The sequence below is a fragment of the Montipora foliosa genome, chromosome 6 (genome assembly GCF_036669935.1).
Source record: "Montipora foliosa isolate CH-2021 chromosome 6, ASM3666993v2, whole genome shotgun sequence".
Lineage (NCBI taxonomy): Eukaryota > Metazoa > Cnidaria > Anthozoa > Scleractinia > Acroporidae > Montipora > Montipora foliosa.
The window spans coordinates 19,681,757-19,694,122 of NC_090874.1; the positions used below are offsets into that span (position 1 = coordinate 19,681,757).

The following is a 12,366-nucleotide window of genomic DNA, read 5'->3' on the forward strand; positions in this document are numbered from 1 at the left end:
TATCGCCTTATCATTTTTCACAACATTATCATCAATCCCCTCCTTTGCTTTTCCTGTTGTTAAGGATTGCCCCTTTAACAGGTGTATGAATGGGGGCCTATATCAGAGAAACATGCCACACATAATTAGGAATGTGATCGGGTGAGGAATGTTCAATTTGTCTTGTTCAATTTAAATATTGTTACTTTTTTTTAATAAAGAGAGTCTCCGCATAAGGAGAATCTTCCAGCGAGTTTGGGCAGCTCCCTGTTGGGTCTATAGCTCCGTTGTTGGACTGAGTTACGTACCGGTAGCAGAAGTTTTTCGGCCTTTCTTGTGCTAATGCTAAAGTGGCTTTCATATATGCGAAGACCTCCAATCTCAAATTGCTTCATTTCCTCAGTTTAAATATATGTCCTTACTGTTGTAACTCGCATTTCTGACCTTGAAAACTAAATCAATCATTTGTTTTCATTTTGTGTAGATAAGGAAGGAAAGTAATAACATTCCATTCGGTTGTTACCGCTTGGAGGGTCACAAACCTAAAATAGCCAGTATTGATTTAACCCATACCAAAACACAGTCACTTTGTATTTAAAAAATCATATCATATCCTCAGAATGAAATAGGGTTCAAAGTTTAGTCTTTCCTCGTGAACTTGAAGGCAATGGCCACGGATGCCACTGGAAAGTTTCATTTAATTCACAGGGTGTTCTGATAATTAACAATCAGACGGGTCCTGTTCACTTACTATCGCAATTTTAGGCTGAAGGGTTTTAATCAAACCGATTTGATTGGATTGCGATCTCTCTTACAAAAAAAAAATTCCTTTTACCGCCGTCAGTTGCAGACTTATTCACGCTCATGAAAGTTGAACTGCAGTTATGGTCTTTATTTGATTTTATTTCCCATTCTACCTGCCGCTGGCTTTTATGGAAAGTCTATATATTAAGGCACCAGAAGCTGTTCAAGGGGTCGTTATAAGCTAATAATGGACCCATTTTTAAGACGGCCGCCAAAGGGGTGCAGCTGTATGCATGCGAAGGTCTGCAAGGGGATACCTTCTCCTTGAGGGTTTGAAGTCGTTCGCAAAAAAAAGCAAAAAGCGATTTTTTCCCGTCTGACCGATGCCTACAAGTGTATAGTTTCCTCTTTCCAGTAATGGGGGCCGGGCTATCGAAAAGGCTTAAAATCGAGCAACCTTACTAATCTTTTCGTATAATCCGAATTTGTGAAGCGTTTTTTTCTAGCTTTTGCGTTTAGATTATTATTATTATTATTATTATTATTGTTATTATTATTATTATTATTAATTTTTGTTAGTTCCTCAAAGCTTAATTCGCCCAACGGTTCTTTTAGTTTGAAATACTAGCTTATTACCAACTAGAATCCCGACAGTAAAATGAGTTTGCTGGGATAAAACACGGGGGACATGCCTATGGGGAAGATATACGGAGACGAAAAGTATGCTTTTCATTGTAAGCTGAGTGGGTGGTCTATCTCAGCAAACGCTTGTAAAATTATTTCTACTCTGCAGCAGCATTCCACTAGTTCCATAAATTAGTTTCGCGTTACTTGGTACACTGAAAATTCCATTGTTTTTTTGTTTTATTTTGGCGGCAATCTATCGGCCACGAGGGAAGACACCGACTGAACATGCATCTGCTTACCATAAGGTGACTCCCTCTTCTCAAATTCCACAACATTTCCAACCAATCAGATTTGACTTTGAAACACTATTAATAAGCGTTCGTATCGTCCTTTCATTCATTCATTCATTCATATAGTAATAATAGAAGAGGTAGACTAGATTGTATTTCTAGTGACCACTAACGACCCTGATTACTACTGAAGACACTGAACGGTGTGTAACGGGCGACCACACTAGAACATGGAATTAGCTATTTATCAAGTGGCCTTTACACTCACGATGCTGTTTAGCGGATCTGACACGAAGTCCATTAGCTTCTCAGGACAACCTCGTGTGATACGAGCGAATGAACCTAGCGTAAGTACTGTTGTGGTAATGCGTATTTGGTTTCATTATTGATATGAGCTCCAATGTGTCTTTCCGGTTTACAGGAACATTCTCGCATTTCCCAGCCTCAAAGCTCACCGGATAACTCCTCACCAAGTGAAAGAATTGAATCAAAAGACAAGGTGTCTCATTTTGAGGTCGTGCAAAACCGGAAAATGTGCGCCACTGAAAGATCAGACTTTCCCGGCGCTCCAAAAATAAAACTTAATTTCAGGCCAAAACTGCGTTTCCGTCGTTATGCCACTGGTCCGTCGTGGTATCATCCTGTTGTAACATGGTACGTGCCGAACTTTACATGGTGGACACCTCCGCTTACTCACACTCAAGTCAAAGAAACAATGGCTAAGGCGTTTCAAATGTGGTCAGAAGTTTGTCCGTTGCAGTTCCGATACCAAGACCCACCAGTAATTGCTGACATAGAAATCACTTTTGGCAGCTGTGAGTAGAATACGATTTTTGATCAATGTCTAATTAGTTCTTTCATGAACACCCGCTGAAACGAGTTATCCTTTTTATTTGGGCCGTTTACGTAGTAATATGATTTTAATTTTCGTGAGGATCATTGCTAAAAGGTGAGAGCTTTGGTGTAGGGATTTCTTGCAAACACAAAAAATAAAATTATCATTTACCTTTGTATTCGTAAGATTCTGAGTCACGATTGACGACAATCAGGCGTCATTCGCAATTTCTCACTCAAGGGTTTGTAAACTATAATCTACCAGAATCTTCTGGCAAACCAGTAACGTGGACACTATTGGTGGCTGGTTGTTTAACTACTCTATAAAATTATTCTGCCAAGAATTGCAAGAGGTCATCTGCAGGCCAAATGGTTTCGAAAGATTGGGTTCCGAATCACGTTACCTCTTTAGCTGCCTGCTGAGTTTTGGCCAGGAAAGAAACAAGTTACATGCTTTAAATACATGACACTATATTGCCGCCTCTCATCAGTATCGTTTATTGTTAATATTATAAAGTTTATGACCGCATTTCCTTTTTTCGGGTCATTCCCTGTTCTACATGGGTGGCCCACAATCAAAGCCATCTTAGTTGTTTTCATGTCACGAACCAAGAGTTTTTAAGTGTATAAAAAAACATATAAATAAATACGTTTGAATTGGCGCCTTTCCGTTTCCTTATTTTTTGCCTTGCTTAATTTCGTCAGCAAAAAATTAATGTGCCAATCAAGAAAGCATTCCTTTAGGAAACCGTTTTACTCTAAAAGAAGCAACTGTCTCCATTTCATTTATTATGAATATAAAGTGCTGCAATTAGTTCAAGTAATCGCGTGGGCCCGAGGGCAATTGTAGTTGATTTCACGCGTATTTTCAAAAGCCCCACAAAAAGGTTGCGTGGATGGTTCTGTGAAGTAACCTTTTTAATGGGAATCTGACATCACGTCAATCAGAAGGTGCATGTGTAACTAGTCCCAGTTCTCTGCCGTGCATTTCAGAGGAAAACGTGTAAGAACTCTCAGGAAAGGAAAGGAAGAGGCGGTTGTAGCATGGAATTTCTATTTCGAAGACGACGAGTATCAAAGGAGGGCTTTTTGATGTCATAATCTTTTGAGAAATATGTATATTTTAAATCCACGCTACAGCCCAGAGAATGTGTGTTAATAAGTTCTCATACTGTTGCGTTAAACATTTGCGAAAAGCATAGTTAACTCGCTGAGTTTTAGGCATTTTCTATCATGGTCACGTGATTTACCAAATATGGTTGTTATTCGAACCAGAAAAAGAAATGTATAAATAGGACACACTTCGCAAAAAAGGACAACTGTGGAGTTGATGGGACTCGAGAAATGACTATTTGAATAGGTCCATATCAACGCTTTGGTAGATAGATTCTCCCCTTAAGGTTTGGAAATCGGCCGACTTCCGAGTCTCTTTTCGCCCATCACCCTCCCCCTAAACGCACCCACGTTCCCAGGGTCTCTTTGTTGTTGAGACCCTGGGAACGAGAATGCCTCTAACTCCCGAGAATGTATGCGTTTGTTAAATCCATGTTGTTAAGACTTACGATGATGTCAAATAACTAAGCATAAGGAACTTTGACAACGAAAAAAAAAGTGCCTGTAAATAGGATATCGTTTGAAAAAAGATGGGGCAAAAAGCGTGGAAGTTGGAATTTCAAAAAGGCAGTTGCTTCACGCATCTTTTGCGGCGGTAGATAAATTGAGAGTTTGCAAAAACTTTAGAGTGGGTGAATAATATTACACTTTTCGTAGTTCACTTGCTTCTTCATCTACATACAAAAGAATTCAAAGCTAAAACCGTAAGGCAGATGCTAGCTGATGCTTTAATACAAATAAAATTGACTCGGCTTAGCACTATTTGTTCCAATATTTTTTCAGACTTACATTGACACTTCTTTTAACTCAACTTTATCACAGCTTCGTGAAATACAAATAGGAAAAGCTGTCAGATTGAACTAAGGTGATCAATAGTCAGGCATTCGTCAAATATGAATGGCCGTTTTTATGCTAGAGACGTTAAAGTCGTCAAGACGCATTTAACTTTTGAGATGTTAAAGCCGTCTGGTGTAAAAACGGGACGCACAAAAGTAGACGACCTAACAGAAAAAAAAAAACTTTTTGTGAAAAAAGACTGGGTTCTATCCTCGAAAGACACTGGAGACGAGGAAACTCGGCGCCAAATAAACTTGAAGCGCGCGAGTATACAAACAAAATAAACATGACGGAATTACAACTTCTTAAGTTAAAATATGAAGATTGGCTGACTTTTTCAGTGCCAGAGTCTCTAAAGTCAATGCAAATTCATTTCGGTAGTCTGCGAGAACAGATACAAATACTTTAAGCCCCACTTCACTCCACTTCCTCCCTCGCGACTCCTTCAAACTTTCCTTGGCCGCTATGTTATTTAAGCGCTAAGCCTCGATTTCAAAATTAAACGCTAACTCGTGCCAGTCGTCTGTGGACGAGTAAGGGCTAAATGCGTCCCAGTAAGGGCGTCCCGTTTTTATACTAGAGTGGCTGACGTTAAAGTCGTCTCGACGACGCGAGACGACTTTAACGTCTCAGACGACTTTAACGTCTCTAGCATAAAAACGGCCAATATTCCAATTGAAGGAAGGCATATTGGCCGCGTCTACGAAAGACACCCATATTCAACCTAGGAAAAATGAGGATCACCAATTTAATCTAGGTAAAAACGGATTCAACCTGAGAACGGATTTAATTTTACCAGCAACATATTTATATTTAAGTATAAATGTTGCAGTTATTTTTACTTTTCAATTTTCCGCAATTCAGCACCTATTTCCCCTAGAAAATGTTGCAAATATGTGAAAGGAATGCTACAAAAGCGCTTAGCTACTTCAAAGGGAGTCCAGTTAAACAAACTTAAAGAAGAAATTCAATTGAAAGGTGACCTTTCAAAAACTCAAATGTACCGTAAGAGGCCATCAGTTGGCTATTTACAAAACCGCAGCTGAGTTGAAGAAAGATTTATCCAAGTTAATAGTTAGAGTCAGTGAGATTTAAACCCTGCGCAAGCACTGAACCACGACTCCTCCAAATGTCTAATGTCTATTCAGTTGTTTTAATGACTGAAATTTTATTAGAAGCCGGGAAGCGACGTGATTATTTTCGGTCGGTTTACCGACCACTACATTGCTTTTACAAAATTGTGCCATGAGGGAGTGTTTGGGTTTAGTTCACATTCTTTAAAGGTCTATTAAGTACGGAAGGATATGGATCCACTAATTATCTACCCTTCTCTTTATTAGGGTGGCATAACCAATGTCCCTCGCCCTTTGATGGTCGGGGAGGAGTCTATGCACATGCCTTTTTCCCAGGCTCACGAAGAATCGATGGAGATATACACTTTGATGTCGATGAAGACTGGAATATTGATGGTTCAAAGCCCTTCCCAAAAATATCGTTTTTTTATGTAGCAGTCCACGAGATTGGTCATAGCTTGGGCTTAAAGCACTCGCATGTTCCAAACAGCATAATGCATGCCACTTACCGCCATACAAACAATGTTATCTTACATAACGACGACATCAATGGCATCCAGAGCTTGTACGGTAAGTGCTTTTCATTTCCACCTGTTTTCTGTTCGAATTTCTCCTTAATGTTAAAGGAGCCGAGGGGGTTTGGACAACTACATTGCAACCTGCCTGGCTTCAGCTCAATGTGTTTTAGGAAGCCGCACTGCTGACTGCTAAGACAGGGACAGGCGGAGTTGGAGGGGGAGAGATTTAAGAGAAAACAACATCCTCCCTCTCTGCGGCCCCTGTAAGAAAGACGCAGTTACTACCGCATTTAGTAGAGGTCATCCATCACATGACTTTTAACTGCAATTTGAAATTAGTAAGCACTATTAATTATTTTCAAAGGGCGAGTGCTCATTTAGTCCAAATTGCACGAAAAAATGATGTGATAACTACGATATCATATACATAGGAATTTTCGAGGTGACAATGTCGTAATTAAGCAGAAATAGCACACTCGTCATCCTGGGCTCGCATTTGATTTGCTATCTGTGAGTTTGTTTGATCATCGACCAATCAAAATGTTTGTGTGTTATCTCCTTTTTTGCACTGAATTACCTATTTTCTGCACTGTGTTAATTCAAAACTACATTTCTCTTAACCAATCAGAACTGAGTAATTTTCTCATGTATATTATTCAGTAGAAGTAATCACGTGATTCGGGAGCCCATTATCCGGGGCTTCCATACGTATTGTACCCTCGAGTCAACCCCGTTACGTGTCTTTTTATTTTTAGAACTTCTATATTTTGAAATACCTTGAAGTTCGTGTTTTTTGTGTGCTGCATGTGACGTAATCAGTGGATGGCCATAGGCCTCTTATGATTGGCTATTGTGAAAACAACCACGAAAACTTCCCTGGAAAGTGCCTTCTAAAAATAGAAAGATACAGGTCAGGGTTGACTCAGAGGGTTAAAAGGGTAGATGGAGGCGCCGGGTAACGGGTTCCTCATGCATGATTTCAAGTGTAGGATAAATCAGCTAGAGTAAATTTTTTTAGACATTTTTAGGCTAGGTCAGTGAGCAAACAACTGCAAAATGACCTATTGATGTGGTATTACCTTGTATTGATACAGACCTCAGGTCTTTTTATCATGCAAATTGTGTTATTGTAATTCTAATCAGTCTACATTAACATTAAAAAAGTACAAAGGTTTATAATCAAAGTAGGGTCACCGGCAGCATCGCTTCCATTCTTAGGCCAGGTAACTTAGTTACAACAGTAAAATGGTCTATTCTGTACAATCTCGTTGTACTCGCTCGTCTTTTATCCTTTTTTTTTTTCTTTATCACTGCGTTAACTGTGTGTTCGGTTTGCTTGAATCACAGGAAAATGCAATCCTTCGAAAATATCTTCCATGTGTGAATCACGCCATTACAGGACTCACATTGTTGTTGGAGACTATTATTGGGCCCTGGACGACCGAAACAGAAACACTGTGCGCGGATACCCACGGCCAGTGACAGAAGTCATGCCAAACCTTGGCTACCCTATTGATGAAATGTTTGTTTGGCCCGGAAATAAGGCAACTTACATATTTAAGGGTCACTGGTACTGGAAGTACAACGTACAAAGTAAAACTGTTCAAGGGCACTATTATCCTCTACGAATTGAACAGCATTGGCCTGGTGTCCAGGCTCCAATTGATGCAGCAACTAACTGGGACGATAGCTCTAGTTACTTTTTTAAGGGTACCAAGGTGTTCAGATACAACAGCAGTGCAGACGCAGTCGATAGAGTCAGCACCATAGCAAATGAGTTTCCGAACCTTCCGAGAAATTTACAACGAATTGACACTGCTTTTAAGTGGACAACCCCAGGCGGGGACCATCAAGTGTACTTATTTAGCGGTAATAAATTCTGGAAGACAACTTCACTAAGTCCCCCTGTATTTTCGGCAGCGTATTCAATCAATGATCAGTATCATGGTTTTCAGACTATCTGCGTTCCTTAGATCCATGGGGTTGCACAGTAATTTAAAGAACTCTATCATTTCGTTCAAAAAGAAATTCATTGAAACCTTCTCGGTAGCCTTTTTCAATGTCATTCTGCCACGGTGAGAGTTTGAGGAAAGGAATTTTTTTTTCCGAACAAGGTAAGACCAACTATGTCAATCATCAACGTTATGTTCTGTTTGGGGTGATTTGCAACCAATCACTAGAGGCGCATAACGATGCTGCAATGTACAATTGCTGGTGGACGAACAAAAGAAGCTAATGAGAGGTCTTCTAGTTTTCGTCCACCAACATGGCGGCGATGAGGTAACGTGAAAACCATGCATTAGCTCGGAAGACCTTAGACAGCAATGACCAGGACCAGGTGTCTGATCACCGGTTTTCGTTAAAACACTAGTTTTGCTGGGGGTGCTCAGTCTCGCGGGCTCAGAAAACCTGTTTGTGGTCATTATTATTTAAGGTTTTTCCATTAGCTCCACTTATTATGGGATCCTTTACTGACGTCATTGTTAACATTTTTATTTCATTAACGTACGAGGTTAGTCAAAAAAAAGTATCATGCTATTTACTAATTGACTTCAAAAGGTTTACAAAAAACTTGTTAAATCTTAGCTCTATACCCAATTTAAGCAGTTTAGACCTAGCTGTGATAACGAGCTACTTTATTAGCCATCAAAAACTGATAGATTTTCTTGGGTTGCAAGGGCGCTATTGATCCCATATATTCTTTGTAAGATTCAAAAATTCCGTATTTATTCATCAAACCATTGTTATGTGTCCCTAGGGTTTAGTTGCGAACAACCTGTTTTAAAGTAAGTTTTTTATTCTGGAAAATTCAGGTTTCAACCCTATAGAACATGTATTTTACTTCAGCTGGTTGCGATTACATGTGTAAATAGGCCGACCAGTTGCCTTAAAGCTTACAAAATTGGCAGTCGCTTGTCTGATAGGCGAAATGTTTCTATCCTTGAGAAGAGTCACAAATTGTTTTGCATTCCAGTTTTGAGAGACTTTTTGCAATGCAAATCAGTTTGTAACGTCATCTCAGGAATAGGCTCTGCCTCATACCAGCTCGACCGTGGAAAACGGGACTGCCAATTTTGTGAGCTTTACGCAACTCATGGGGAATAACAACCGGTTAACGTAGAATACACGTTTTATGGGGCTGAAATTTGACTTTTCCGAAATAAGAAATGTTCATAATGGGCCAGCACTTTAACCCTTTCCAGCCCGAGGGGGCCCCTCTTTACGGGTAAATCGTCTGGTGCTAGCAAGAGCCCATGAGTAGGACCTTGCCCTATGAGTCAACCTTTGCCCGTATCGTTCTATTTTTAGAACGCCACGAGTTCTTCGGCTCTGCACACACTGTTTAGAATGGCCAATCAGAATAAAATTATTGTGGAACAAAGACAAAAATAGCAAAAACAATGTATGCAAATTGATGTAAATTGTTGTAAATGTGAGTTTCTTGCTGAAGGATTAGTTCTAAAAATAGAAAGATACGCGCAAAGGTTGACTCAAGGGTATACTGCACAGGGAGGCTCCTAGTCATGGGCTCCTGCACCGTGCTAGACAGTAAAAAATATAAGTGTCACTCTTAATTAGGCAGGAACATCCACAAAAGATTTGCTCGCTTACCAAGTTTTCTGTTCTTTAGAGATATCATTTAGCATCGCATTTATCGCAAATGTCAGACCGACATTTGCATTTTGCCAAAACTCAAAGAAAAGAAAAGGGTTTATTTTTGCTTACTATTGTATCCTGTTGGCTTTTTACAACAGAGAGAACATTAGAAAAAGAGAGTTTTTTGGTTTTATGACAAAAACCAGCCTGAAGTTTCCCGTTGGAAGTTTTAAGCTCAGTTTCTTTATAAGTGGAATACAAGCTTTTGCCGTCCAATGCAAAGCAACCAAAAATAAGGTTTGGAAGAGAAAGGCAGCATGTGACTAAGACATCAAATTGAATTTATATTTGATTCTTTTGACTCTGCTGTCGTTGTTTATCGTAACGAAACCGTCAGGAGCCTCTCCTGAAAGCAAATTATCTGTAAATGACAAGAAATTCAACTACTGAACGTTTCCAAACCATGTCATCACCGTGACAGCTATTTTAAAAACTTAGGGCGCTTTCCATTTGACAGAACTGACCGGCCAGACCGGGCATATTGGAAGGACTAACTCTACAACGCATCCACATTAACACATGTCGAGGATGATATATACTCCCCAAGAAGAATGCGAGGGATTATCATGCAAGTTTTCCTTCAAATTGTTGCATTTTCTTTGCAAATTATTGGGTCTGGCCGGCCAGTTCTGACAACAGGAAAGCACCCTTAAAATTGCATTTTTTTTGTAAATACAATGAAAAGTAATTTCCTCTGTCATAATAATGTATTTACGTAGTATTTTGTGACGTGGTTTCTATGAACCCAAACGAGGTGAACTGACATGGCTCTCCAATACGAGCCGAACACAATTTATTTCTGGTAACGACGAAACAGGGAAATTAAACCCTGTGACAAATCTGTAATTACTAAATGTATATTTGCACAGTTAAGACACATCAACGATAGCCTTTTAGGCGTAGACAAAATAATGTAAAAGTGATTCAACATTGTCAGCCTGCTTAACAAACGTTTTCGTAGAATATTTAATTGTGCCGTTCGAGGGGCGTCCGAAATTCGGAACCTTGAAAAGGCTTTATCAAGCAGCTCTCGTAATGTATAACGTAATTGGCTCGATACCCAAGCCAAAAAGAAAGGACTTAACGATTGAAAGAATGACTTTAACTTAAAAACAATGGAAGCTGCTAACAATACCAAATAATAGCAGGTTACGAGACCTGCTACATTACTGAAACGCTTGCTATGTCAGCTTTGTTATAGCTAAATATCAACTCGACCCACACGTATTTTTACACAAGGGTAATCAGAAGTGTAATTATGTATAGTGTTCTGTATTGTAAATATCTGTATAATGTCTTGAGAAGAAACAGATCGAATCTATCTGGATTTTCCATAGGTGTACATAAAGTCGGATCTTTCCGAGCCTTGTTTATCCATATGCTCCGAATACCAAATACAATTTTTTAATAACTTTAGCAACGTATATCACTTTATTTAATTGTGTAATTATTGGACGATTTGTAGTGATAGACCGCGGTTGTATATTGAAGACGTCGAAATCCACGTGCTGTAATTACGAACTTGAATAAATCCAATACATGTTGAATTTTCTTGCTTAACTTTCATTGAAACCCATCTCTCCTGATCCGTACTTCAAAGAAACCTCTTGCACTGCTAACTGTAATCAAGCGTGAGGCAAATATTACATTATCACGTATGATACTACTACTACTACTACTACTACTACTACTACTACTACTACTGCTACTACTACTACTACTACTACTACTACTACGTCTAGTAATCAAAGATTATGAGAGTGCGTTCGACGCTGTCACGTAAATATATATACCTAAAATAAATGATTTCCCTATCTGACATTCAACCCCGGTCTATTGCTAAACTGATTGGCAACGAAGGTTTTACAGACAGATATATCATAATGTCAAAGTCCGATTCCAGCTAAGTGGTCCCCTGTGTTGATACGTTGCGTGACAGCGCCAGTTTCCGTAGGCTCACAATTGTTACCCTTCAAATTTCGTGCTAAATGTTCTCACATTAACTGCAAATGTTTGAGCGTAAAAGCTAATTTGTAAAAGTATATTTACATTATTCTTGGCTGGAAGCGGCACAAACATAAGCAAACATTTGCAATCGTCTGCTCGTTTATCGGCAGCGTAAACAAACTCCTTGCAACTGATTCAAGTATTATCCCCGATGAATAAAGTAGACAATATTAACAAATGCTAGGCTCAAAACGTTTAAATAACATCATACTCGAAAGGAATATTGATTATAGTACTTACCCAGCTTCAAAGTTCTACCGCAAAAAGGTAAATCCAACGCTAGCGCTCCGAACACAAAGAAAGAAAGACGAAAGATCAGCCGCAAAGACGCGCTCACATGGCCTGCTCACATGCTCACAAATTTGTCACGTCTTAGTAACGGTACCAGTTTACTGGCCGTGACATGCCCCTGCAAAACTCAAGCGGGGTGGCCATTTTGGTGTCCTTACAGGAATGTCAGGAATGTGGATATTTCCCGCATATAACCGTGCACAGGACAACCACCTCTCGAAAGCCACAGGTCAAAATTAGGCTTGCGTTCCACGAACGCAACTACTACTACTACTACCTCTACTACTACTACTACTACTACTACTACTACTACTACTACTACTACTACTACTACTACTACTACTACTACTACTACTAATGATGATGATGATAGTCATTTTTGCCGCTGCAGATATA

The 12,366-nt window shown here is 39.5% G+C and overlaps 1 protein-coding gene across 1 annotated transcript; it reads left to right on the forward strand.

The window, feature by feature from the left end:
* Positions 1-1,775: 1,775 nt before the first annotated feature.
* LOC138006915 (matrix metalloproteinase-14-like) lies at positions 1,776-11,258 on the forward strand. Its single transcript, XM_068853547.1, has 4 exons — positions 1,776-1,987; positions 2,062-2,455; positions 5,765-6,067; positions 7,363-11,258. Exons 1-4 carry the CDS (start codon positions 1,871-1,873, stop codon positions 7,986-7,988), a joined length of 1,440 nt encoding a protein of 479 aa, XP_068709648.1. The 5' UTR covers positions 1,776-1,870; the 3' UTR covers positions 7,989-11,258.
* Positions 11,259-12,366: the final 1,108 nt, after the last annotated feature.

Excerpts from the sequence above, each read along its gene's own strand:
- LOC138006915 (XM_068853547.1), top strand. The coding sequence starts at position 1,871 with ATGGAATTAGCTATTTATCAAGTGGCCTTTACACTCACGATGCTGTTT. Across the intron at positions 1,988-2,061 it reads TACGAGCGAATGAACCTAGC|GAACATTCTCGCATTTCCCA; the intron begins GTAAGTACTGTT and ends TCCGGTTTACAG. Across the intron at positions 6,068-7,362 it reads TGGCATCCAGAGCTTGTACG|GAAAATGCAATCCTTCGAAA; the intron begins GTAAGTGCTTTT and ends CTTGAATCACAG.